The sequence below is a fragment of the Melanotaenia boesemani genome, chromosome 13, assembly GCF_017639745.1.
Source record: "Melanotaenia boesemani isolate fMelBoe1 chromosome 13, fMelBoe1.pri, whole genome shotgun sequence".
Taxonomy (NCBI): domain Eukaryota; kingdom Metazoa; phylum Chordata; class Actinopteri; order Atheriniformes; family Melanotaeniidae; genus Melanotaenia; species Melanotaenia boesemani.
In genome coordinates this window covers 8,092,338-8,116,895 of record NC_055694.1, presented here as the reverse complement: position 1 = coordinate 8,116,895, position 24,558 = coordinate 8,092,338, and the positions used below count along the sequence as shown (strand labels likewise).

The 24,558-nt window shown below is 41.3% G+C and overlaps 1 protein-coding gene across 1 annotated transcript in view; it reads left to right on the top strand.

The window, feature by feature from the left end:
- camta1a (calmodulin binding transcription activator 1a) overlaps positions 1–24,558 on the top strand; it is a 295,760-nt gene that overhangs the window by 133,784 nt on the left and 137,418 nt on the right. The window contains exon 4 of the mRNA XM_042004277.1: positions 6,753–6,820. Within this exon, the coding sequence (XP_041860211.1) occupies positions 6,753–6,820 (68 nt within the window). The remainder of the gene's footprint in view (positions 1–6,752; positions 6,821–24,558) is intronic.

Here is a 24,558-nt window from a genome sequence, read left to right as displayed (position 1 = left end):
CATTTCTCTAAGGTAGAGGTACCATATGGGCTTTAGACCAGCAGCCACACATATCCATAGCAACAACCTGATTATGGCTAACAAAGATAAATGTATTTCATCTCAGTCAACTTAATGACAAATCCTCATTCAGTGTCTGAAACAAAGCACATGTTGTAAATCTTTTCCTAAATAAACTGATCTTCTGTACAGAAGTATATCTGCTGCCCTCCTCCTCCTATTTACTGCAGCTCATAGGAGGGGGTGGCTGACCATTGTAGTCCTTCGAGGCCAGACAATTACATCCTCTCAATGAACATCCAAGACAGCAGCCATGGCTACAAAGGCCAAAAATATCCTGCCTTATGCCAGCTCTGTCTTGGTCCTGGTCTCACTCTCTTTCTGCCTGTCGTGTTCCCCCCCAGTATATGGCTGCAGCTTCTCATTCCGAAGCAGAGAAGAAGAGGCAGGATTTATGGAAAAGGGCCTTCTGCTCACTATATCAGGGGCACAGAGTACAATAGAAAAAATCTGTTATACTAAGAAAGAGATTTGCCACACTATTATTTATGTCAGAAAATAAATTATATGTTTGTTGCCTCATCATTAAGACCAATACTGGAGAGCTTTAGCTGGTCCAGCAGAGCAGTGGGAATGAAAACTGTAAAGGGACAGGGAATCTAATATTTGTTGTGTCATTATTACATTATTTACTCTTATTTAGGAATATTAATGAAAACACATTTGTTTTTGTCCTTTTACCTAGGCTCCCCTTCTGGCTATTGCTTTACTCAGTAACTACAGCTTTTATTTCCTTTTCTTTTGTAAGTCTGCAGTGTAATTATTGCTGACAAACTTCCGTGGTTGAAAAGGCTGCGCTTACAAGCCACATGCATTACTAAAAGCTAAAAATGTCTTCTGTCATTTTGATTTTACTGACAAATTAAAGGAAAAGTTAACAGTCGGGATATCGGGCTGATGCTCCAATCCCACAGCACTCCTCTGACATAAGGTTGCTCCTCACTTTTGTCAACTATTGCATGCTCTCATAGAAAAGTATAGCATATAAAAGTGATATAGTAAACAAAACAGAGAGTGCTGGCAGAGCAGCTGCTGTAGGTAACATTGATTGTAGGAGCAGGGAGGCATTGAGAAGTGAGGGGAGTCTCCCCAGGAGAATGCCTCCTTTTTCAGAACAGTCTTATGACCAGCATGCCAAGCAGAAATGTGAAGAGAAGCATTGACCAGCTTCTGGAAAACATCACTATCCAGGATCAATGCCAAATTGATCCCAGAACTATGTATAATGTAGGCCAGTGGACAGCTAGCCTTGCTCTTTTTACATCCTGTATGGCAGAAGAAAGCTGGATTGCAGTAGCTGAAAAAGAATGTCATGAGCTACACGGACAAACAAATTAATTTTGTGTGTTTTAAACATAAAGCACAGCCTTCATGGTGTCGATGTACATGTGTGCTGGACAAATATGTTCGACGTGATGCATTTTTGTGAAGCATGCTCACTGCATTCCCAAAGGATTTTGCTCACTTTTAGCATTCAGTTCAATCTGATGCATTAGTTGCCTAAATTCAGAATACTTTGAGATATTTGGGAATATACTGCAGAACAACTCTACACATTTTAGTAGCAGAGTGGACACAGTGTGACTTCCACCCCTCCCTGTCAGGAGGGAAGCCCTATGCAGATCCTAATGAGCAGTACGCTGGAGAGGGCATCTTTTTTAACCCAGCACAGGGACTCATAGAAGCACTTTACACCTCTTCAACAGATGCCAAGTGCAGCTGTCAACAGCATACTCCATTGTTGCTTACTTTCACTTTCCCAACTTTTTCACTTGTCTCTGCTTCGGTCTCATCTCTCTCAGTTTCTCTCCTTTTTCCACTGGTCTGACCATTTGTACTGATAGTAGATCCACTGCATCCTGTTTGGACACATGCTCTTACAATCTTAAAGGCTAGCTGGAGGTTACAGTTTTCTAAAACAGATTCAGTCTACCTTGCTATTTTCCATAGCTTAAAAGAGTGATATTGTCATACAAGATTACTTAGATATAGTGTGTGATACATTATTGCGGCTACATTAAAAATTCATGAAGTATAAACAAAACAACAACAACAAAAAAAAAGGATTCAGCAAAGGTGCTTTTGCAAGTCGAATCGAACCAAAGCACTTTTTTTAATCACCATACCTTCACACTTTTTCTGGTTTAAATGCATTTCTTATAGTCATGGGGGAAAAATTTAAACTTTCTTCCTCCACTTTCCTTTTTGATTATCTTCTCCCTTTTCAGTAACTCCCCCACCCTCCTCCTTTATCCCCTTCTCTTGTGCTCATCTCCATCTGTGTCTAATTGCATTAGACTTTTTTTTCTTTTTTTTGTCTGTTTATGTGTGTGTGTGTGTAATCTTGTGATTGCCTGGCGCTTCAGCAAACCCCCTCGGCCCTCCACTAAACACAGCACCAGTCCATTTGCGCCTCGCCCTGGTCAGGTTGGTTTCCTGGGCTGCCCTGGAGGAAATATCAGATGACCTGGCACTCCACTGTAAAACCCAGGTCATCAGGGAGGGCTCCTCTCACTCGTATCCCTCCTTTTGGCCCCGCTTTCATCCACTTCCTGCTTTCAAGTGCAGGGCAAGGTCAAAGCTTTGAGGATGCATTCCCTAGACTTCACCAGGAGGCAGGCTGGAGGCGCTGTGCTGTGCTGCCTAACCAGACTTCACTTCATCTATTCTTTCACATCTTCCTACTCTCTCATATTCATTTCATTAGCTCGAGCTTTTACAGCAATCAATACTGTTACTAAAGTTAGTTTTTTTTTCTAATACAGCTATTCATTAAGTGCATTTTCATTAGTGTCACTAGAGGACCCACATGACTGGAATAATACTGTAATGGACAAATGCGCTGTAATTGTTGAATTTTTTTCTTTGTTTTTGACAAAGACTTGTTTTTGCCAACTAAATTATGAATAATAATTCAACTTTGTATGGTTTCCATCTATTTCTGCGTTTTTTTGTTTGTTTGTTTTTCTTGTTTTAGCTCCAAAGTGCAGACTGCAGGAAAACACCAACATTATGGATGGTGTTTAGAGACAGGTGTCTGATCTGTCCCGAGATAATGCCAAAAGACTCCTATCTCTCTTCTAATGGCACAGAGACAGTTGTTTCAAACAATCAGGTCTGTCATCCAAATGCTGAAGTGTTGCTCCTTTCAGCACTCCTATTTTCTCCCATAAATCAAAGTAGATGGTGAGAGGGAGAATTAGACGAGTACAGCAGAACAGTCTAGCTTCTAATCATCCGGGGACAAGGAATCTGCATTGGAATATGTCCATCAAATGCTGGTGTTATGGTTGACTGACTTTTGTGGAGTGAGAAGAAAATCCATCAGATCAGGATTACAGAAAGTTTCTGCTGAAATCATCTTAATACTTACAACAATTAGAATTTAGAAATGCATCAAAAACCGTGTATGTTTTTTCTGAAAGTTTACTGCTCCTGCTCTCACTTCTCTCTGTCTCAATGTAAAGACATGAAATGGGATGAATATGTTACTGTCATTTCCGTTTTCAAATAGGTAGACGTTCGAAATGATGATTCTCTCTGGGGAAAATGTTGTACCTTCAGAATGGAAATATCATTTGAAAAGCCAGTCATCTCAAAATGAACATTTTCTCATGGTGGTTTTGCTTTTCACCTCAGCGGTTAAGGGAGAGAACGATAGAGAGAGGATATGTGTGGGCCATGAGAAGAGAGAACCAAAGTAGAGACACACTGATGAGTACAGAGGTGACAGCCCCTGCAGAGCATGTTAATAACGTGCCATGCACAGACAGGTAACCAGTAATCAGGATTTCTGATTGTAATGTGGCAGAAAGACACATACAGATACAATCTCCTCTCCATCTCCATCAGCCTGGCTCCAGCGTGTTCTGATGCAGCCTACTCTGCTAACAGTGCGTCACTATTACAGAGACAAAAGAAACAAATGAGTTGGCTGGACAACAGCAAACAGCTCTGGGTTGTTCTCTCCCTGGAAAATGAAAGGCCCCTATTTTTGCAACCATTGTGTCAATTAGAGAGGGTATTGCTCATACTTATTCTCTGCTTCACTGTGAGATTTTGCTGATTGTTGTTTATTTAGATCAAGCATGAATGATAGTTTGTCATAATTTAAGATATTGAGAAAACAGTCCTTACCAGTATTTTATTCATAAATAAGATAAAACCATATGAAGGATCATGTCAGTGGAGAGGTTAAGGCATAAAGCAGTTAAGTTCAAACACCCTTGCATATGGTGGATACTGTTTTAACAGGAAACTGTGGTGGGAGCTGTGTGTTCACAGAACTGACTCTGAATATTTCCCCAGTGAGCCAGAGGCAGTAAGGTCAGCAGATAGAGTCCAGAGCCCTTTGACGACAGCTGGTTTGACTTTGATGCACCATCAGTGTTCAGTACTCCACTTATGCATTTCCCCCTGCCCGCCTCTTTCACTAACCCTCAAGCGTGTTTGCTCAACCTGAACTTGTGCTAGCCTCTCATAATGCCGCCCATGCAAACTTTGTCTCCTTGCAGCTGTTTAATAGCTGCACGTCTGTTTTTGTTTGTTTCCTCACCATAAGATTATTGCACCTTTATGGCTGGTCGGGGGGTTGGAATAATCCCTGGCATCTGTTCAGAGAGGGAGGGGTGAGCAAAGAGCCAGAGGTAGAGGCACCCTGTTTTTTTCTAGCTTTGTTTAAATTTCTCTAAATACAAGACCATGTGGCCCCTGTTTCATCCTCCTCCGATGAGGGAGAGGCTGTGGTTGGATTTTAAAGGCAGGAGTGATGGAAGGGGTGTATGCTAACAGGCACCAAGGTCACTGAAAGAGCTTCCCGTGGCCATTTATCCTTCCTAAAATGAACACTGAATAGCAGTGATTAATCTAATCACTGCCATGTTAGTCTAATTTAGTTACAAATGAATGGAAAAACATAATCTTACTATTAGTTAAGCAATCCCCAACCCCCAAATTTGAACATTTCTTCTTATTTAATCAAGAAAATTTTGTCTATGGCCACTGTTGGAATTTTTGGTTCCTCATTTTTGTTTTTTTCCCCCCTCTTTCTGTTGTATAACAGAAGTTTTAAAGCGGAGAAACAGCCCTGAGCTTCTCTTGTCAGCCTCATCCTCTTCCTATCTTTTTCTTGATTCACGACTCCGTCTTGTCATGGCTTTAGTGCCTCCGGTCGTTATGGCAAGAGAACAGGAAGTTAATCAACACAACATTATCTCCCAGCTTGCACCTGGAGGCAGCAGTGCCAGTCAGGGACCCCTGCCAGCCTGGGAACCCCTCACACGGCAACACCCAGCAGCATCCCTGTGGGCTATCGCCAGTGTGCTGTGCCTGTGCCAGGTCACACTTGTGACACAGCCTTGATGAGCCAATGGGAGTCTTCTTTCAGCGGCGCATACTTAATTGTAGAGAAAAGAAGGCACGAAGGACACTTTAAAAAGCTCAGTTTTTCCGCTGCACCATATGAATGCTCCAGACTTTTGCACATACTGTTTTAGAAAAAGGAGGGTTTTTTTTCATAAACTTTGCATAAAAGATGAGTGATGTCTTCTGTTGATTGCTTTGTGAGACCTTGAATTTGTCATTTGGCTGCTGCAATCTTGTTTTTTTTTTTTATTATTTTACCAAAAGTGATCTATAAAGAATGGATCTGGCTGAGATTTTTGCTTGTCTGTTTTGGTACATGCCTGTCATTTAAAGCAGACCCACCTTTATTACTTATCTATACAATAATAAAGTGACAACACAAAGCCTCTCGGATCTCACAAGGCAGGCTTGTTGACACTCCAACATGAAGAGAAACGTACATCCTCAGAAAATAAGATGACAATGTTTCTATGCAAGATGGCATCAAGTCTGTTCATGTGTCTTTCCTGCTGTAAGAGCTTGACAAATGTTCTTGTGAAGAGTGAATTGCAGGCTGTTGCTGGTAATCATTAAGTTGTCTACTAGTAGCCAAAGTGCTTTTTATTTCTGCCCATTAGTTTGGTGAGAAAATGGCCGGGTATAGTGTAGCGTGTCCCCCCCCCCTTAAACTCAGACACATGCAGTAGGCAGGGTGAGCCTGGGAAACATGAAAGTGTTTGAAGTATCTCTATTTATGCCAGTGGCAGTTTCAGCTTTTTTGTATTTTTCATTTCAGTGTCTATCTCATCTGGTTTTACACAACTGACTCCAAAGGATCTACAGCTTTTTCAAAGTAACAGTACACACACATGTCAATATTTGTGAGACTTGCATGTAATAATTATTCAAAGGTTAAACAGTGGATTGATCCACAGAGGAGTGTCAAGGGCAGATCAAAGGGATTTGGAGGAGGATCGGACCTAAAATGTTAAAAGCTACTTGCTCTCAAACACAAAGACGTCAATCTCTCTGAGAGCACCTTGATGTCCTCTGAGGAGAACTTGATCAAAGCTTTCATAACAAAGATGGTCTCAGAAGATGATCTGACCTCAACCGCATCCCACTTCTGTCTTTCATTTTACTTCTACCAGGGTGCGTTTACCTGCCTGAACTCCCCAGCATTGCCCCTGTTTCAGTCGTTCCTGTGTTTGTGCTCCTGGTTAGACTGTCTGAATATCAATGAAGCAGTCTCACAAATGTATTACAAACACAAGAGAGGGGTGATTAAAGATGACATATCTAAGCCTCACTCCATTCTGTTCCTCTCCCCTCTCTTCTCTTTTTCACAGGAGATTGCAGCTTACTTGATAACATTTGAAAAGCATGAAGAATGGCTAACGACATCCCCTAAAACAAGGTAAGACAATTTTACTCCTGCCCTCTTTTAAAACATCCCTTTTTTAAAAAAAGATTCATCACCTTTTTAGTATTACATTCAAGGAACTACAATTACCATATTTAGTTTTACACATCTTGTTAATACAGACCCCCCCCCATTAAGTTCAGGTCGAGGTTTTTAATATCACAGGCTGCTGATGGCTTTTTAGAAAATATAGCGATTTGCAGATAACACCACAGAATATTAGTATTGACTAATAACTATCTTTATCATGCCAGTTAATATAGCATGCACCAGCACAGCATCTGTTTTGAATGGTATGTTAATGCATCCCTATTAGTTTGCACATTCACCACTCAGGAGTGTAGGTCAGCCGTTACACCCACAAGTGGAACAAAATGCCAACAGCTACCGTGATATTTGAGTAGGAGCTCCAGCATTGTACTTAATGCATTTTGTTAATGTATGCAGATGCATAAAGAAAATAAAATGTCCTCCTTTGGTTTTCAACTAATTTTAACACATGAAACTTAATGTCAGCAAATGCGTTCATGGCAGCACTGGCTGTCTAGGATGATAATTAATTATACATGTGACTTTGTGATGATATTCCTTGGCAATCTTTTTTTTTAAGCTGTTTTTGCTAATTTCTTAAGATCTGACAGCCCCAGGATACACATCTCTCTTGGAATTCTTCAAACATTACTGTCACACTGTCTGTCCACCCAATATGTATTTATTTCTGTTTTACCACTACAACAAATACAACCTAATCACACAATCATCCTTTTACTAAATGTTACATGCTCATACATTTTGACTGAGCTCTTCTTTATGTTTTCCTGTGAGCTGAACTTGCAATGTTGGCATTATTTGCAATCCTCAGCCATGTGTAAATGGACCTTGGGCTTACTGACATAAAACCCATCGCTCACCCCACCCCTTCTCTTTTCCTCTGCCTCAGAGAGACATTGATAATAGTCCTGCATAAAGACGCTGCCAATTAGAATATGTTCTCTGTTGTAATTACAAGCTGAAAGAGCTCTATGCTCACTGTCTTTTTTCATTTGTTTTGTTTGCTTTTAATCAAGAATGCCCCTCCTTTCCCAGTGCCTGCTTTCCAACTTACCAAATATGAATTCACTGTCAAGCTAATATGGCCATCTGATCTGCTCTGTATAGTAATCATTAGTCTTCCTTTAACTCTTCCTTGAATGCACATGTTATCTTGTCAAATGGTAAATGAACATAAGAATACATTTAAAGGGATGGTAATAAAAAAGACTGTTTTTACCAGTTTTAGAGCTTTGTAGAAGTCACAAGTCTTGGCTTTCTCTTGTACAAGACAGTCTGAAATATGTGACACATGAGAGATTTTAGATCAAGTGACTTTCTAGACAGGATGCTCCTGGCCACAGTCTGTCATCACTGAGGTTTTACTCCCAGTTGGCTCATGTTGGTCGAGTCTTAGGGCAGGGGTTGATACCTCAGATGTGTCACCAGGGAGTATCTCTAAGAGTGCACCTACAGACACAACAAAACACCTGACAAAACAGCAACACATCACATGTGCCAGCGGAGTCATCAATGTAGGACAAGATGTGTGTCTGTTTACTTTCTGCATGTGTTTTGTGAATGGGAGAGTCTGAGAGAAAGGTTATGGAGTGTTTATATTTTTCCAGATGTCAGTGAAAGGGTAGGAAGTAGTGATGGATGTTGGGGCCATTAAAGGTTGTGGGGATTGAAAAGATGTAGCGTGTGTGTGTGATTGATGGAGGCTGATTGATGGGTGGCCTCTATATAAAAAGCTTTCTGCCCAAGGTCACGTGTGAGAGGTCACACAAGGGACACCTGTGGTTAAACGCTGTCTTATCATTTGTCATTGCACATCTTAACGTGCATGTGGTTAGGTGTGTATTCATCTTGTTTTGGCGGGGCATGTCTGCATGTCTGTTTGTGGGTTGACCCCTGTGGGGAATAGGCTTAGAAGGCTAATTCTCCCCCAGCCAGCACCTCTGGGCCGGGTCAGTGGGGTATGATGGGAGGCAGAGATAAGCAGTGGGGTCATGCACATGAAGGCACAGCGCTGCATGGCTGCACTGCATGCATGTAAAAACTCTGACACATGCAGGTCATAAACATGTGAATGGGCCACAGCAAGAGCTCAAGGAGCTGACACCAGCTGTTTGACCAAGGTGACACGCAATGCAGAACATGCCCTGAATAAAGACGGCATCCTGTCAACACAAGGAAGAGAAGATGAAGAGGACCATTTGCATGCGTACAGATTCATTTTACCAGGCTCATGTGAATGCACATGAGAAAAGCCCACAACACAGTACAGTAACATTGCAGTCGGCGCTGTCTTTTGTTTTGGTCTGTTCCTGTTTGTTTATCATTTCAAAATCTGAAGCATGCCCAGGGAGAGTGGTGGAATGCTGAGTGATTGATGTGCTTAGCTCTAGTAATACACATTCCTTTTCAGATAGGAAATGCAACAGTGCTTAAAATCAATACCGGTGTTCTCCCACTGACTGCTCGAACAGCACTACAGCTAATTCTGGCCGCACCTGTCAGAGCTGGGGAAATCTTTCCCTACTCGGGCCTTACACTTTAATTTACACCCACAGCCTTGCTGGCTTCCATTTCCATTAAAGGGAGAGCCTAGCATTATGGCTTTAATGAAGGCCACAGCCAGGCTGTGATTTAAGATGGCCGTTACCTTGCACCTTCACTCCACAGGAGGGAACCCACTTAAAGGTACAATTAGGATTTTCCTCTGCTGCTGTTTTCTAGATAGCAATACTCATTCTTTCCCTTTGCCTCTTTAAAGATGTGTCCATGTTGCTTCAACTGATGGGATCTGAAGGCGCATGTGGGAGAAGGCTGAAAACAGAACTGTGGCTCCAAACGCAGACATTAACATTTAATTTGACCTCATCATGGCCACAGCATTGTACTCCTGTTGAGAGCTGGCGTTCATTGTCCATCATAAATGGCACAAATGTCCCCTTGAGGGGCTTTTTCGGAGGTGTTTCAATGCTGACAGATGGAGTAACTGTTGACTGAATGGTGTCACAGATTGGTCAGCACAAAGACCTAATGGACACCTGTGTGTCATATAGAGATGGCTCATTATAGCATCCTGTAAACATCATGGTTTCATGGTGGAGCAGTTGCACATTAGTGTTTCTTGTCTCCACTGTTTATTTCATAGGACTCATTTCACACCACAGTGGAAATAGCCTTTCTATGGCCGTCACATATGTGTGTTTATATAAAAGAAAGATCCAGTAGATGTGTTTTATCTGTTGGATAGCTAAAACATCAATTTGTGTCAGCTGTGTATGCTCTGACCTGTGCACAAGTTTGAAATCTATACATTCACACGTTCTTTCTGTGCATTACCACAGAGCACACTCTCTTACAAACACATATACACCCACAGATTGTATATTGAAACTATCAAACAATAAGCTCCAGTCCTTGGAGGACCCCACATTGACACTGAACCTGGCCGCCCCCATGTCCCAGCGCAATAGCCCTCTCTCCTCCCACATCCACAGCAACAGCAACAGCAGCAGCGGCAGCATTTCAAAATGAAACAAAGTCCCTTTAGACAGCTTCCAAAGACAATGCTTTTATTAAAACCTACAGCAGTGGCGCCACCCCAGAGGCACGGGTACACCAACAACAGAGTCGAACAGAACTGAAAGGCAGCCCGAAATCTACTAATGACTGTTTGTTTGCCATTGTGTATCGAGCATGTGAATTTGTGTAGACCTCATGTGCGTGTGTGGCTGCACAAAAGAAGTAGAGGCACATAGACACATAGAGCCACACATATGCAAATATACTTGTGCCAGGCGTGTATGTACACGAGCTTGAGCGATTTTGACTATGCATCTGAAACCCGCTGTGTAGGAACATATGCATGCACTTTAATGTACTGGCATGGCATGTATGTACGTAGTTACAAGTGAAAATGTGCGTGTTATGAATTAAATTCGTACTAGTATATTCTGTGTCTGTATCTTTTATATCAGAGAGGTAATTCCAGGACAAGTCTGCCACTGTGAATAAGACCTCCCCCAAGCATTACATGTAAACTGTGTTTCTGTCACCAACTCCAGTAAATGGTGTGAAAAAGTACTGGACTTTCTGTCTGTGCATGTGTGTATATACATGGAAGTGTTGGAGGGGTGGAGGGTGGGCGGTAAGATGTGCCTGAGCAGGGCATCAAGTAGCGTTTGGTCCTAATGCTTTGTGGCACTGGCTGGCTGGAAGAGATTCAGAGGAGAGTAGAGGGAAGGACAGTAGCAGCAGGAGTGAGACACAGTGAGGGGATGGCACAAAAAAAGAGAGATGCACACATAAACAAAGGCATGAAAGATGCAGACGCAGTTGATAAAATCATATTGGATTCACTTGTGGCACTGACCCAAGCCAGACTTATGAAAAAAATCCATCATGTCAACTAAATGTGAAGAGACAGTTTGGTAAAGTGACCTAGTCTGATTGCTTTAATGTCTTTCCTCTGCCTGTCCTTCTGCTTTTCTGTTGTTTTAATCCTAGTTCATCTGAAGTAAAACTTTGTTGAACAATGACACTTGGTTACCCCATTGTGCCAGGCCCTGAAGGACACTGTACCCCGCTGATTCTACCCAGTAACAGCCGTTACAAGGACAGGTATGGCCACCTGGGGCCATGTGGACTGGGTGAAATAAAGCCCACCAGGGAAAGCAGAGAGGACAGGAGTGAGGTGAGCCAAGGCGGCATGAAGAAAGAGTGAATAAAAAAGAAAATGAAAAAGGTCATTAAAGGAAGAGTGAATTTGATTGAGCGAGAGCAGTTTAGAAAATGGAAACATGTCGATAAGACAAGCGAACAGACTAGATGGAGATGGGAAGGATGGTGATGGATAGGGTGAGATGGAGAAGGGGCAAAGGGGAAGGGGGGATGGATTTACGTAAACAGATGAAAGAGCAAGAGAGAGATGGAATAGAGAAGGATTGAGCTGACATATAAGGGGGAGAGAGAGAAAAAAGAAAAATAGAGTGGGTAAACAGTGGATAGAGGTGGAGGGAGATGAGCAATGGATTCAACTGACAGAGAGAGAAAAGTCCCGTGGTTTTGGGGGGGGCTAGGGAGGAATGATGCAAACGGTCAATAGATTACAACGAGGGCTGTGCCAAGTCTAAGGGCCTCAGACTGCTGGCCAACTTAATAGTGCCTCATGTTTGTCTGTCCTCTAAAGTAATGCCCACTCTGAGCCCAGGAAAGCAGCCTGAGCCTGAGGCTAGTGAGAATGGACAGGGGACTAGATATATGTTAGTTCGCATCCTAGCTGCTGTATATTATACTGGCCAGCTTGCCCACTAGAGACCATTCAAAAGAACATAGAACATCGTCTAGCTTTATGGCCTTTATGCTCTTTACACTCAAAGGGGTAGCTGCTAAAGGCCAAGAAGGGCAGGATCAGTCAAGAGAATTGGTGTTTTTTTATGATGTGTCTTTTTTGGATGGCAGATAACAGAAGTATGACCCTGCGGTAAAGTTATCCAACCCAGGCGATCCAAGTTGATGAGTATTATGCAGTACTGACAAACAAAAGCAACATAAAATAACAATACCTTTAGTCTGGCTCAGTGTACCAATTTGAAGAAAGAGGTGGAGGGAAGTGAGTAATGTAGCCAGTAGCTGGCCACAGGAGAGAGGGGATAAATAAATAGAGGAGGAAGTTGATGTCAAGCAGGTGTTCAAGGAGAAAGTGTCAGCCAAGCAGGCCGAGATGGGGAGAAGTGCTGCCTCTGCAGCCTGATAATAAAGACTTAATTCAATTAGCGCTTCTGCACCGGTGAGCAGTGTGAAGGCTGGCTGTCTTGGAGCAGGCCATAGACACAGCTGAGCTCACCCCCAGCCACCTAGACACATAGACGACCAGCCCTGCACTTCACTGTGCTCCTTCCCTCTCCCCTTGGCTCCCTCTTACTCACACAAAGTAGATCCAACGTATTATTCACACCTGAGTCACTGAGCAGTCCAGACACTAAACTCTGCCTACACCTCTCCTACACACACCCTGACACTCACAACACTCAGACACAATGTCTTACCCTCAGTCCTTACCGAGCTCTCTTCTATTTCTCTCCTTTTTGCCCCTTGATTTGCTGTTTTCAACCCCACCCTGCTCTCCACCCCCTGTTGTACCATTCTCTTCCACCTCTTCACGGTGCTCTGTTATCAAATAGACGTATGTTGGCCAGCATGGTAAGGATTGTGACGGAGTATCCCTATTTTCAGCTCATCATGCCCTGGTACCCAGTTGGGTGCTGTCCTGTAGGCATATGGTGAAGCGGATTGCAGATCCTGGGCCTTTAGGAAGTCCTAGGGGACACGTCAGTTTAAAAAAGCTTCCCATCCCACGCACCACTTTTTGCCATTCTCCAGGATCTGCTGTACCACACTGTGATTTGGGTGTGGTCAGAGTGCGTCTGTTCTCTACGGGTCGTGTCACGATCCCATGGGTGGTACAGCAGTGTTACTGAACACAGAGGTCTTAAAAAGGTCCCACACATAGAGAAAGGTGGGTTAAGGAAAAACAGGAAGCAGCAAAGGAACGAGAACAGGAGGAGGAGGAGGAGGAGGAGGAGAAAGAAGAGAAAGGACAGGACACAGTTTCAATGATATTGTTTGCTGTTATGTAAAGAGAAGGAGAAAATAGGTCCTGGATGACTGCCAGAGAGCTGGGTGAATCACCAGCAAAGAACAGGCACGACATGAGTGTGTTAAACACACACACAAACACACCCACACCCATGCACACTGGCACACACTCTGTCCCATTTCTTTGCCCCAGCTGAGCTTCCCAGTACAGGAAGTACAGCGGATGAGAGGTTGCCATGTGGCACCATTAAATGTGTAAAAAACATCAAATGGCAGGACTGACCCTTTGCACTTTCATCATTAAGCGGCAAAGAAAGTGCAGCAACCTTGCTTGTTGTTTGCTTTCTGCATCAAGGCCACTTATGAAGAGCATTACAGGTTCATTGGCCCCTTTATTTGGTTAAACTTTGCCCTTTTCCATCTGGCTGACCTCCACTGTTTGTTTTTATTACATTTAAGCCTCTTAGATGGTTTTTCTTTCATTGTCCAAGCTGTTCTTTCAAGTCATATCTCATTCACCATGAAACACTCTGGGGACTTCTTACTTGTCTTTAATCTGATATACATTTGATTCTGATGAAACACCATTATATAAATATATATATTAGACAGATACCTCAGGCACCTTATTCCTCCACCCGCTTCCTCAGTGAGTCTTTCACTCAAGGCAAGAGCCATACTACTTTAACTGCTTCATTAAAGATGGGAGAGGACGGCACGAGTGGAATGTGCAGGATAGCCACCTATTAATTTTGTATTACTGAATTAATCAATTCAAATTTAAGACAAGTGATAAATTATTCAGATTTTTTTTGTAATGCACTTTTGAGAGGAGTGCGCAGTAGGAAAGGTGAGAACCATTGCAGATTGGATTAATTAATATTCATGTCTTTGTCAAAATGAGGTAAGAAAAATAGCTATTAGTTTAATGTCATCTTTAAACATTGGTACAGTTATGAGTGTTTGGAGGAGACAGTTCTCACAATGATGCAATTTGTGACAATAAACTGTGAAAATTGTGATTCATCATGTTCCTACTGTCTTTTCCAGATTATCATAAGGGCTTCTACAATTTAAAATCTTGCAAATCTTAAAATGCTCTTTGGCCAATTGAGACAAATAAACAAGAAGATGGTGAATTTTATTTTTCTACATCATAAATTAAACTAAAAAGTCACACCCTTCACTTGATACTCACTCTCATTTAGTTGGAAAGTATATTTGCTGTATTTTTCCTTTTTTCATTATTTCTCATTGCAGTCAATCATTTTTTTCTATTTTCTGTTTGCTATAAGTTGGTGCTCAGCAGAGTTATGAAGACAGGTCAGCCAAGATATTAAGTAGTCCTACGCCTGACCCAAAGGAAAAATCTGATGGATGCATTAACATGATAGCTATGATTTTGTCAGAAAGGACATTAAGGGCTTTAATTATTTACAGGTGATGTGCCTATTGAATTGGCAGTGAAGTGGCTCATAAATTGCCCCTCTGTCTAATCAGACCTCTGGTGCAGTAATGGAACATGAACTGAAATGAAGGAAGCTGTCTCTTTGTGTTTTCTGTATTTGCAATTTTAGGAGTGGCTTGGCTATAGTTTCACACTGAGATGACATTGGTAAAACAAAGTGCCAGTGCACACAGGTTTAAAACCCTTCCACTTCATCACTGCTCAGTGCTTTGCTGCATTTTATGTCACCAGACAATGATCCAGTGACAGCCAAGCATCAAAATGTGCAGCACCAGCACCTAATGTGCACCTCAGTTTTGTGCCTGAAAGAGAGTATAAGACAGACATATTGACACACTGAGAGATAAAGAGAAAGACACACAGGAAAATAGAGGGATGCTGTAATGGTTGGCATGGCTGTGTTCCAATTCAGACCTCTCATCAGTAGCAGCACTATTCCGATTAAACTCAGCCAGTCACCAATCACTTATTCATCTGTAGCATCTTTCTCTGAGGCTTGTGTGTTGGGAGGGGTTGGGGGTGTGGGGGTTTCTGATAATAAAAAAGAAAAAAATTATATATATATATATATATATATATATATATATATATATATATACATACCTAAACAATTCTGCCTCTAGAAATGTTTGGAAGCTGTACAAAATTTAAACAGATAAAAACAATTAAGAAGAAGTAGAAGAAGAAAAATAATCAAAACAATGATTTACTTAGCTAAACATTGTATGAAAACACAAATTCATATGGTGTGTGTCCATGGTGGACATTAACCTCTTCAGGACTCACTTCCCGAAACAGTGCCAAATTTGGCTTTATCAGAACCCACAACAGTTTCCCTCAGACCTTATTAAATGAGCTTCGGCCCAGAAAAGGCAGCAGCGTGTCTTTTCTTTCTTTGAATAGCGCAGTTTTAAATTGCATTTGTGGACGCAGTCACAAACTGTGTTGTCTCACAATGGCATTCAGAAGTGGTTTTCAGCCCATGCGGTGATTTCCGCTATGGAATTGAGTGTTGTTAATGCAGCTGAACTATTCGCCCACACAATCTTTCACAGAGAGATACATCCCTCCCTCTCTTTACTCCTTAAAGCCTTCCCTCTTTACACCCCATCATGTTACTGACCTGTTGCCAATTAACTTAATTAGTGGTGAGGTTTTCCACTGGGTGTTTCTTTTTGTTTTAGACATCTTTTCCAGTGTTTTATTCCCCCTGTTCCAATTTGTTTAAATGTGCTGCTGGCATGCAGATCAAAATAAACGTGTATTATTTTTCCAAAATAACAAAATTTCTCACTTTTAACATTTAAGTTTTTGAATGCTTTGCCAATCATTTAGTGCTGCTTTTATTTATATTTTACTTCCCATCTTCAGTAAACTGCTGTACAAGTTCCATTCACTAATGAATGGCCATAATGATCACATTGTCTGTGTTTAATAAAGCAACACTATGACCTTAGTGCTGTTGTGTTGTACTACCAACTAATGTTAACAATCAAACAGCGGTTCCAAACGGCATTAGGTAATAGCATATTAAATCTATTTTAAGGAAACAAAGACAGGGAATCGCCTTCTCCACCCACGACCATCACAATCCATAATCACCTTAGGCGGTTTACACTAGAAGGAAGAGAGGGAGAGAAAAGAGAGCTGGAATGACAAGAAGATGGAGAGGCAAAGGGGAGGTGAGATAAAAGTGAAATGTAATGGAGAGAGAGTACCACCTACCGTTCTGGTGTCCTCTGGCGGAGGAATCATTTTGAGGGAAAGACTGGGAGGTCTGTTTTTTTTTTTTTTTTTTCTTAGTCAAAGCCTTTCCTTTCTTACTCCCTGAAAAAGTGAATCTGGGGTGACTGCACCCACAATTAGGGCATGAGAGGATTAGTGGCGAGTGGGAAGGTGGTTGGGGGCTGTTTTTTTGTTTGTGTGTTTACTGTTCCTTGCTTTGCATTGTGACTGTGTATCTGTGGTTTGTTTTTTATTTATTTATTTTTAAGTCCATGTTCTCAAAAAACAAACAAAAAAAAAAAAAACAGACATCACAAACAACATAAGCAGCAAATATGCAAAAAGGGAAGAGGGCAAAATAAGACCAGTGTGTGCTGTGTTGCATTTTTTGCCTTTTTCCTACTTCCCCTGTCAACATGTAAAACATCATGGGAGCCTCCTCACTCTCTGTTCCCTTGTTAATGCCTTTATAGATAAGAAATCCCCCAGCAGCCCCCCCCAAAATGTCTGAAAGTCCCCCATCTTTGCTTTCATTTCAATTGCATTTAATTTTCTTACTAACAAACCCAAAGCTCACAGGGGAAGACAAAACATTTCAGTTATTATGGGTTTAAAGCACTTAAAAGCTTTTGGCCATCCTGACATTAGTCAATGCAAGGTTCCAAGGGAGCCAGAAGGAATTATGTTCCACTTTTTAGAAAGATGTAAGTCCCAGATGTGTTTACTTGAGTGTTTATAAGTGTCTTTATGCATGTCTGTGTTCTGCTTGCACTACGCATATGCAAGGATTGCCCTTTCTCCTTGAGATTTGCTCCATACCTGTAGCGCTCTTCACTTGGTTTATGGCAGACCATATTAGCTCACAGCTCTGCAACAGTCAGATTCTGTATCGCAGCATCTTAGGCTGCCTCTTTAGAGCCCACTCCCTCAGGTCACACATGGAATTTAGAAGCTTTTCTGAGGCAAAGAGGTGTGACTCGCCCTGAGACTCCCCCTTCGCTTTTTCTCTGCATCTCTGTTGCTTTTCTCTCTCCCCCATCTCTCTCTCTCTCTCTCTCTCTCTCTCTCTCTCTTACTTATTTCTCCTCACTTTATTTCCTCCAGCTTTGCTGCTCCACTCAAGAGTCATGGGGCGCACACTCAGCGGTAAACCAATTTCATTTAGTATGTTTTCACATTTTTATCCAATCACGGCATGCTCAGAGGTTTCAAAAGCCACATGACACTTTTATTGGGGCCTAATTAAGGATCTCTGATTCAATCCATGTAATTTAATAGAGATCAGTCACGATTGTGAAGCTCTAGCTTTGTGCAAAGGGAAGATAATTCATTCCAACCCCTGCCTTCTATTGCAGCAGATGAGGGTTAAAAGGCTTTGTATTAGTGTTAATATTAATGTATAGAGTCCAGACTCCACCTGTTGAACAATGAGGGTGCCACACTGGAAATTCAGACACACACCCTCTGCTTCTCTAGCTGACAGTCTTAGCTACAGTACCCAGACGCTCGGGTGGTTAGCCACCGGCAGATCAGTCTGTTCCCGAACACATCCACTCTGTAATTGCCTCTTGGCTTTCTCATTGTTCTCATTCATCTTCCTCTCTGCATACAAAAAGCAGTTGAAGCACTCTCACTTGTTATTTTTGTTTTTCAAAGGTGTGTCTGCATCATAGAGTGTTTGGCGCAGGCAGCCGCACACTTACAGTCAACCCTGGGGACTGTCTGATAAATTGTAGCAAGACTTGGATTGTGATAATTTCAATCGCTCTCACAGGAGGATTGAAACAAATGCTGAGCAGCTTTTTCTAAGCCTTCCAGTAAATGGCTTGAATGAGTGCTGGAGACAACTGCCTGGCATTGTTTTGCCCTTTCAGAAGCCCCTCATAGCCCTCAAGCCAGCCAGTGTTGTGACGTAGTATTGAGTAGTGAGAGCAGAGGAACTGAGAAGGGCCCTGCTGGGGTAAAGGATCACGTGCAGGGAGGTGTCTAGACAGTCTGGGATAACAGGCCAGACAGAGAAGAGGAAGGAGACTGGCAGAGGAGTCTGGTCCAGAGGGAGGCCATGTCGAGGGCATGGCTGAATGGGCGCCTTATCTAAAACCACGTCTAGTCACCGCGGACCTTGGCTTCTGGAGGCTAACGACTCTGTCACTTGAAAAGGAGAGCAGCCACTTCCTGGCCAAACACACAATCATTCATTCCTGCCTAGTCAGTGACATCTCTCTGTTTCTAACCTAACTCTCTGCCATTTGACTCCATGTTGTGATGTATGTAAAGTGAAGCAGAATACCTAAACCAGTTCACTAGTAAATTTCATGCTATTTAATTTTAAATGTGTCTCGGATAACTCAAAATGTTCAATAAAACCCATTCCTGGTAGTAAATCTCGATATACAGTCTCTTGGAGACTTCCTGTCTGGCTAAAGTACACAGTTTTTCTGTGTGAAGTCACAAATTCATGCGATCGCTTGACTCGTATATGAGGTATTTTTCTGGCTGAGCTGTGGCATTTCAGGAAAAAAAAAATGTGACGACTAATGTCTCCTAAATTCAGGCCTTGGTCTCATCTTTCTACTGCTCATTATGCCTGAGCCTGACGACAGTTTGGAGGACGTCGGAGGCATTGCCACGTTGGCCATATGCTTTCCACGGCTTCTATCTGTCAGAATGTCATGACATGGCGGGGGTGCGCTTTTCTGCACCAACAGAGGAGCAGAGCACAACGCCACAGGAGGGCCTCATTACTGACACACCCCACCAAAAGAGACTCAAAGATGGGTGAGAAGGCATACTGAGCGCTGTGTTTAGAAGCAGAGGGTGAACCATTTAAAAAGCACTCAGCCCAAGCAGCTGCCCCTCCCTTCCTGCATGGCTCCATTATCACAGCAGAAAATATGACACAGGATTTTTTTTGTTGTAGATGCTTCAACAAATTAACTATGTAATTAAGACAAACAAATTGATTCCTCTCAACATTTTAATTGAACATTTGCCTTCTCGTCTCCATCTGGCCCATCTATTTTTACCCACAACCCAACATCACTTGTTTAACTGTACTGCCTTTGAGGAACTTGGTCCACCCCTTTCCCATAGGACATCTAAACAAAGCCAGGTTTGACATTTATTCTTCTTCTAGTATATGATGTCATCATATAGTGCCAGGAGACACAGAAGTGGGATTTCCTAATGTTTTTCATAGAGCATTAAAATTTCGCTCCACCCTAAACGTGCTTTACATCTAGGTTGTGCATAGATCTTTTAGCTCCACTAAGGCTGTGCACAGCACTTTATCCCAATTGTGAATAGTAATTCACTCAATTCTCAGTCCTCCATCACCACTGATCCATTAAATTTATATTGGGAATTTGTTCCCAGATGGTCAAAGCAAAAAATCAAACTTTTGCCCCTTGACAATCTGTAATCTATACTGTCTGAATTAGGATGCATTGATGATCTAGTTGCTTCTCGCTCAGGTAGTTGAAATGCTGAGTGGATGGAGACTCCATTAAAAGTCAGGCAAACTTTTCTTTTTTTAGATGTTTCAAGGGAATATTGTTGTTCAAAAGGTTACAAAGGCTGGGTAAAGTCTTTTTCTGATTGGATGGATAACCATCAAACTGCTCATCTAATCTTCCACTATTTTTTCAAACAATTTTGCAGTGCTTTTTAATTTCGCTGTGGCGCTAACTCTTGATTTAATTTTCTTTCAACACATATCGGTGTTCATAAGGCCTATTTAAGATAAGCACATGATGCCTGAAATGGAAAATGGGTAGCTGATACACACAAGCTATACATCAGGTGTGTCCAACTCTGGTCCTCGAGGGTCGCTATCTTGCAGGTTTTTGTTATTTCACTGCTTAAACACACCTGATTTAAATTGAATAGATTTAACAGCTTGTTGACAAGTTCTTCACAATGACCCATTAATTTCAGTCAGGTGTGTCGGATCAGGGAAACAACTAAAGCCTGTAGAAAACTACCCTTTGAGGACCTGAGTTTGACACCTGTGGTATACATAATATCATCCACGTAAGAACTTTGTGTCAGGTGGGTGGGACTGATCATAGCGTTTAAAACTCAATTGCTACAAACTTTGCAACCACTGACAGACCGCCTACGGTATAGTGCAATTAAGAGTGAACTCTGCTCTTCCAGAGATGACCACATGTTGAGGTGGATATCATGTCTGGATGAAGAGGCGGGGAGGGGCTCTGTGTAGCTCTACATAATACTATCCCATGTCCCCCTAATTAGATTGCTCAGTCCCATGTAGTGTGGAAGCTAGCGGCTCGGCAGATGTAGCGCCATGTTAAACTTTATGTTGCTTGAAAATGGCTTCCGCTTCAAGTGCATTTGAGACTGAGATGGTTTGACTGTAAAATGATGTGTTTTATGGCACTGTTATCTGGGCGATATTTCTTAAAGATGCAGCACTGCACACTATAGCATTCTCTGTCTTCTGGAGGGAGCAAATTGATATGAACAGATCAACAGAGCTATGCCCTTCTGGATGTCCTTGGCACCATACTTGGCCCTGAAATTGATTTTTCTCCATATCTACTATGCCAAAAAACTCTCATTCAGAGATTTTATACTCCCTCTGCTGACACATTTTATTCAGCTTTGGAGAGGATGTACTGCTGGAATGTCATTCATTTCCCTCCAACATTTTGCCACACTTACCTAATAGTCTCAAAATGTATTTGATGGTGTTTGTCACTTTTATTGTACGTGTATGCACACACATGTGTGGGCTCTCTGTGTATAATTTGCCAGGAGCAAAGAGATTGCTTTTGATTTAATAGCCATTGTGCTTGATTTTGTGTGTGTTCCACTGTAGCAGTGTGTCCTTCCCTTGCTTCTGCTGTAGAGAGTAAATTCTCTCAGTCCAACATTATTTAACACATACAAGTACCCACACGCAGAAACGCGTGCACAAACACACAAACCTGCCTTTGCTATGCTCCATTAAGTGGCTTGTGTCTTAAACAGGAGTCTGACGTAAGTGCGGAGCTGTGGAATTTAGGACAGGTTGTGTATATGTGTATGTGAATGTGTGTGCTTCTGTTTGTGCTTTTCTGGTCTCTAAGTGTCCCTATCGTCCATCCCAGGGGACCCCCTCCACACTCACACACAAACACACTTTTTGTCATACTTGTGGCCTTCTGAATCTTATTGATCAGGTTGTGAAAGCTTGAATGTCTGAAAAAGAGAACAAAAAGAAACAGGAGTGACATCTGTGTTTTCAGTTAATGTATGTTTACGATTGTGATTGATAATCAAACAGGAAAACAAAAGCTGTTCACATTTTCTACTCAAATTGATGGTCTTCTGTTATTATTATTACCATTATTATTATTGTTATTTTCATATGCACCTACAGTTGTTTGGACGTACTCTGTCTGTTGTTGTTGTTTTAGAAGCTTTGAATGAATATTTATAGCTAGGCAGAAGTTGCATGAGCACAAGAAACTGAGGTAACTGCAGGCAAAAGGTCACCCACGTCATTGTTGATACAGATGGCAAAATACAATTGAATTTTACAGTTTAGGCAAATTTACTGTCTCTGTGGCTTTTAAAGGTTGAAACAGAGGTGTAAATTTGAGCAGTTGGTATGTTTATGCACATGGGGGTGTGAATGAGTGTTGCCTCCCACGGAGACAGACTGCTACTGTTCAGACCCTCCCTGAGGGCCACATCACCGTCAGCTTCTAGCCTCTAGTAACAGCACAATACCGAGCTGGCACCATAAACATGTTCAAATCAGTTGTTGTTTCTGTGAAAAAGTTCCTCCAAGTTTGCTCTGGCTTTACTCTGAAATCTTGAGGTTATTTATATATTTTTTTGTTTGGTTTCTTTCAGGTAAAATGTGGAGGAAAAATACATAAACTAAAATATAAATAGCAAGAAATTGTGTTGCACTGTCTCCATGTGTTATGATGACTTTATTTAATGCTTAATTTGGTAGAAAAAACTTAATTTATGTGCACTTCTAGTTTACACATATTTTACAGTGACATAGAAAAAGTTGGTCTAATTTGGTTGCATGAATAGCTAAGCAAGTTAGAGTTGACCTTATTTCCAAAAGGCACCAGTAAACAGACCATCCAATTATGGTAATTGTGAAAAACGTGAAAGTCATAATCTAAAGGTTTTCTCCTATTCTATTCTATTCTATTCTATTCTATTCTACAGTCATTTAGCAGACGCTTTTATCCAAAGCGACTTACATTTGAGAGGAAGAACAACACAAGCATGAATTCAAACAAGATGGGACGTCATAATTAAGTGATAGTCAGACTGCTTTTGAGTCCAGTTGGACCCAGGTGCTGTCATGTAGTGCTAGTGCAGTGCATATAATTTTTTTTTTTTTTTTTTTTTTTTTTTTTAGTCATTTTATTTAAATACAGGATCACGATTTCATCACACAATATCAACTAGGTCATAAGTGCATGATTTCATCACTATCCTATCTGGACTAATGTGGCCATGCAACATGCAGAGGGACAAGGAAAGAGACTCACAGAAAATAAAATGCTTGTTCTGAGCTGATGGGAACACATCCACTCTTTTTTTTCATGAGATTTTAGGCCAAGTGAAAACATAATGTGAATTTTACATAGCATCTCCTCTACAGATTAACCAAAATGTTACTCACTAAACATAAAGAATATTTTTAATACATTGTGTATGGTCAGAGTTTAGAAACTACTCTTTGACCAGCATCATAACTTTATGTAGGACACTGTTTTTTTGTTGCTGTTTCACATGCGCTGCTCTGATGAGATTTGTTAAAGTTTTTTATCCTAATGGTGAAATGATCCAAAATTCATTAACTGCAACTGATTGATCCATTTCTGTTCTTAACTGTTGGATAGATGCTTGTTTGTTTGTTTTTCTAATTAAATTATTCATCCTTGCTTTTGTATGTTTTTGCTCATTTTTGCCATAAAGTTCTATTTCTACTTCAGTCCACGATGGATGTATTCCCACCAGCCCATCTTAACAAAACCCTGGTTAGTTTGTTTGGAAAGTCTGGTTTGTTTTGTAAGGTGTGACCAATTCTTGTCCACCTAAAAAATTAAGTCTCAGTTTTCTTCAAATGATCCTAAGGAAGGGGACTATAACTTTTGTGGGAGAAAAAGCAAGTTGCCCTATCAAAAAACAATCAACAGCTCAAGGCAGAAGCAAAAAAAGTGGCTTTTTAAGGCCCCTAAACTCAGCTGAATGTTGCAACCTCGAATTGTACCAAATTTAGCAAACTATTAGCTGTGAAAACAACCTTATATCCAGCTGAATTCCTTAAGTGCTGAATTATGGACGCAGTAATTTTTTTGTTACTTTTTTGCATTGAACTTTTCAAAAATTCCTTTCTATAAGAAAGTTTTCTTGCTCTCTCAGAGTTCAACTTGTCCTCCACCATAACTGATGGACTGTAAATTCTTAATTATAGAATAAAATAAGAAACAGCTTGAAAATGAAAATATCTTGGTATTTCCTCATAGCTTTATCTTGCCATGTATTGTGATTGTTAAAATTTGCATCATTTTGCCTTAGGGTAAAAGTTAAACCAGAGAACTTATCACATTTTTCTGTAAATTTGTTCTGACTGTGAAAGAATCTTCGTATGCCAAACTTGCCACTTTTTTTTTCGTTTATGAAAAAAAATACAAAAAAACCCTAAATTAAACTTTAAGTGTTGAACGAATATTACCCTCAACCTTGCCTATTGGACATTAGTTCATCTTCAACCACCTAATTGTTTCCATCTTTTCTTTCCCTTTTCTTTTCAACCCCATCCAAGCCAAAACGTTTGCATGTCCCTGCACACTATTCTATTCTACAAGCCAGCTACAGGCTGTACTCGGGATTTGTTGGCATTATTTAAGACCAT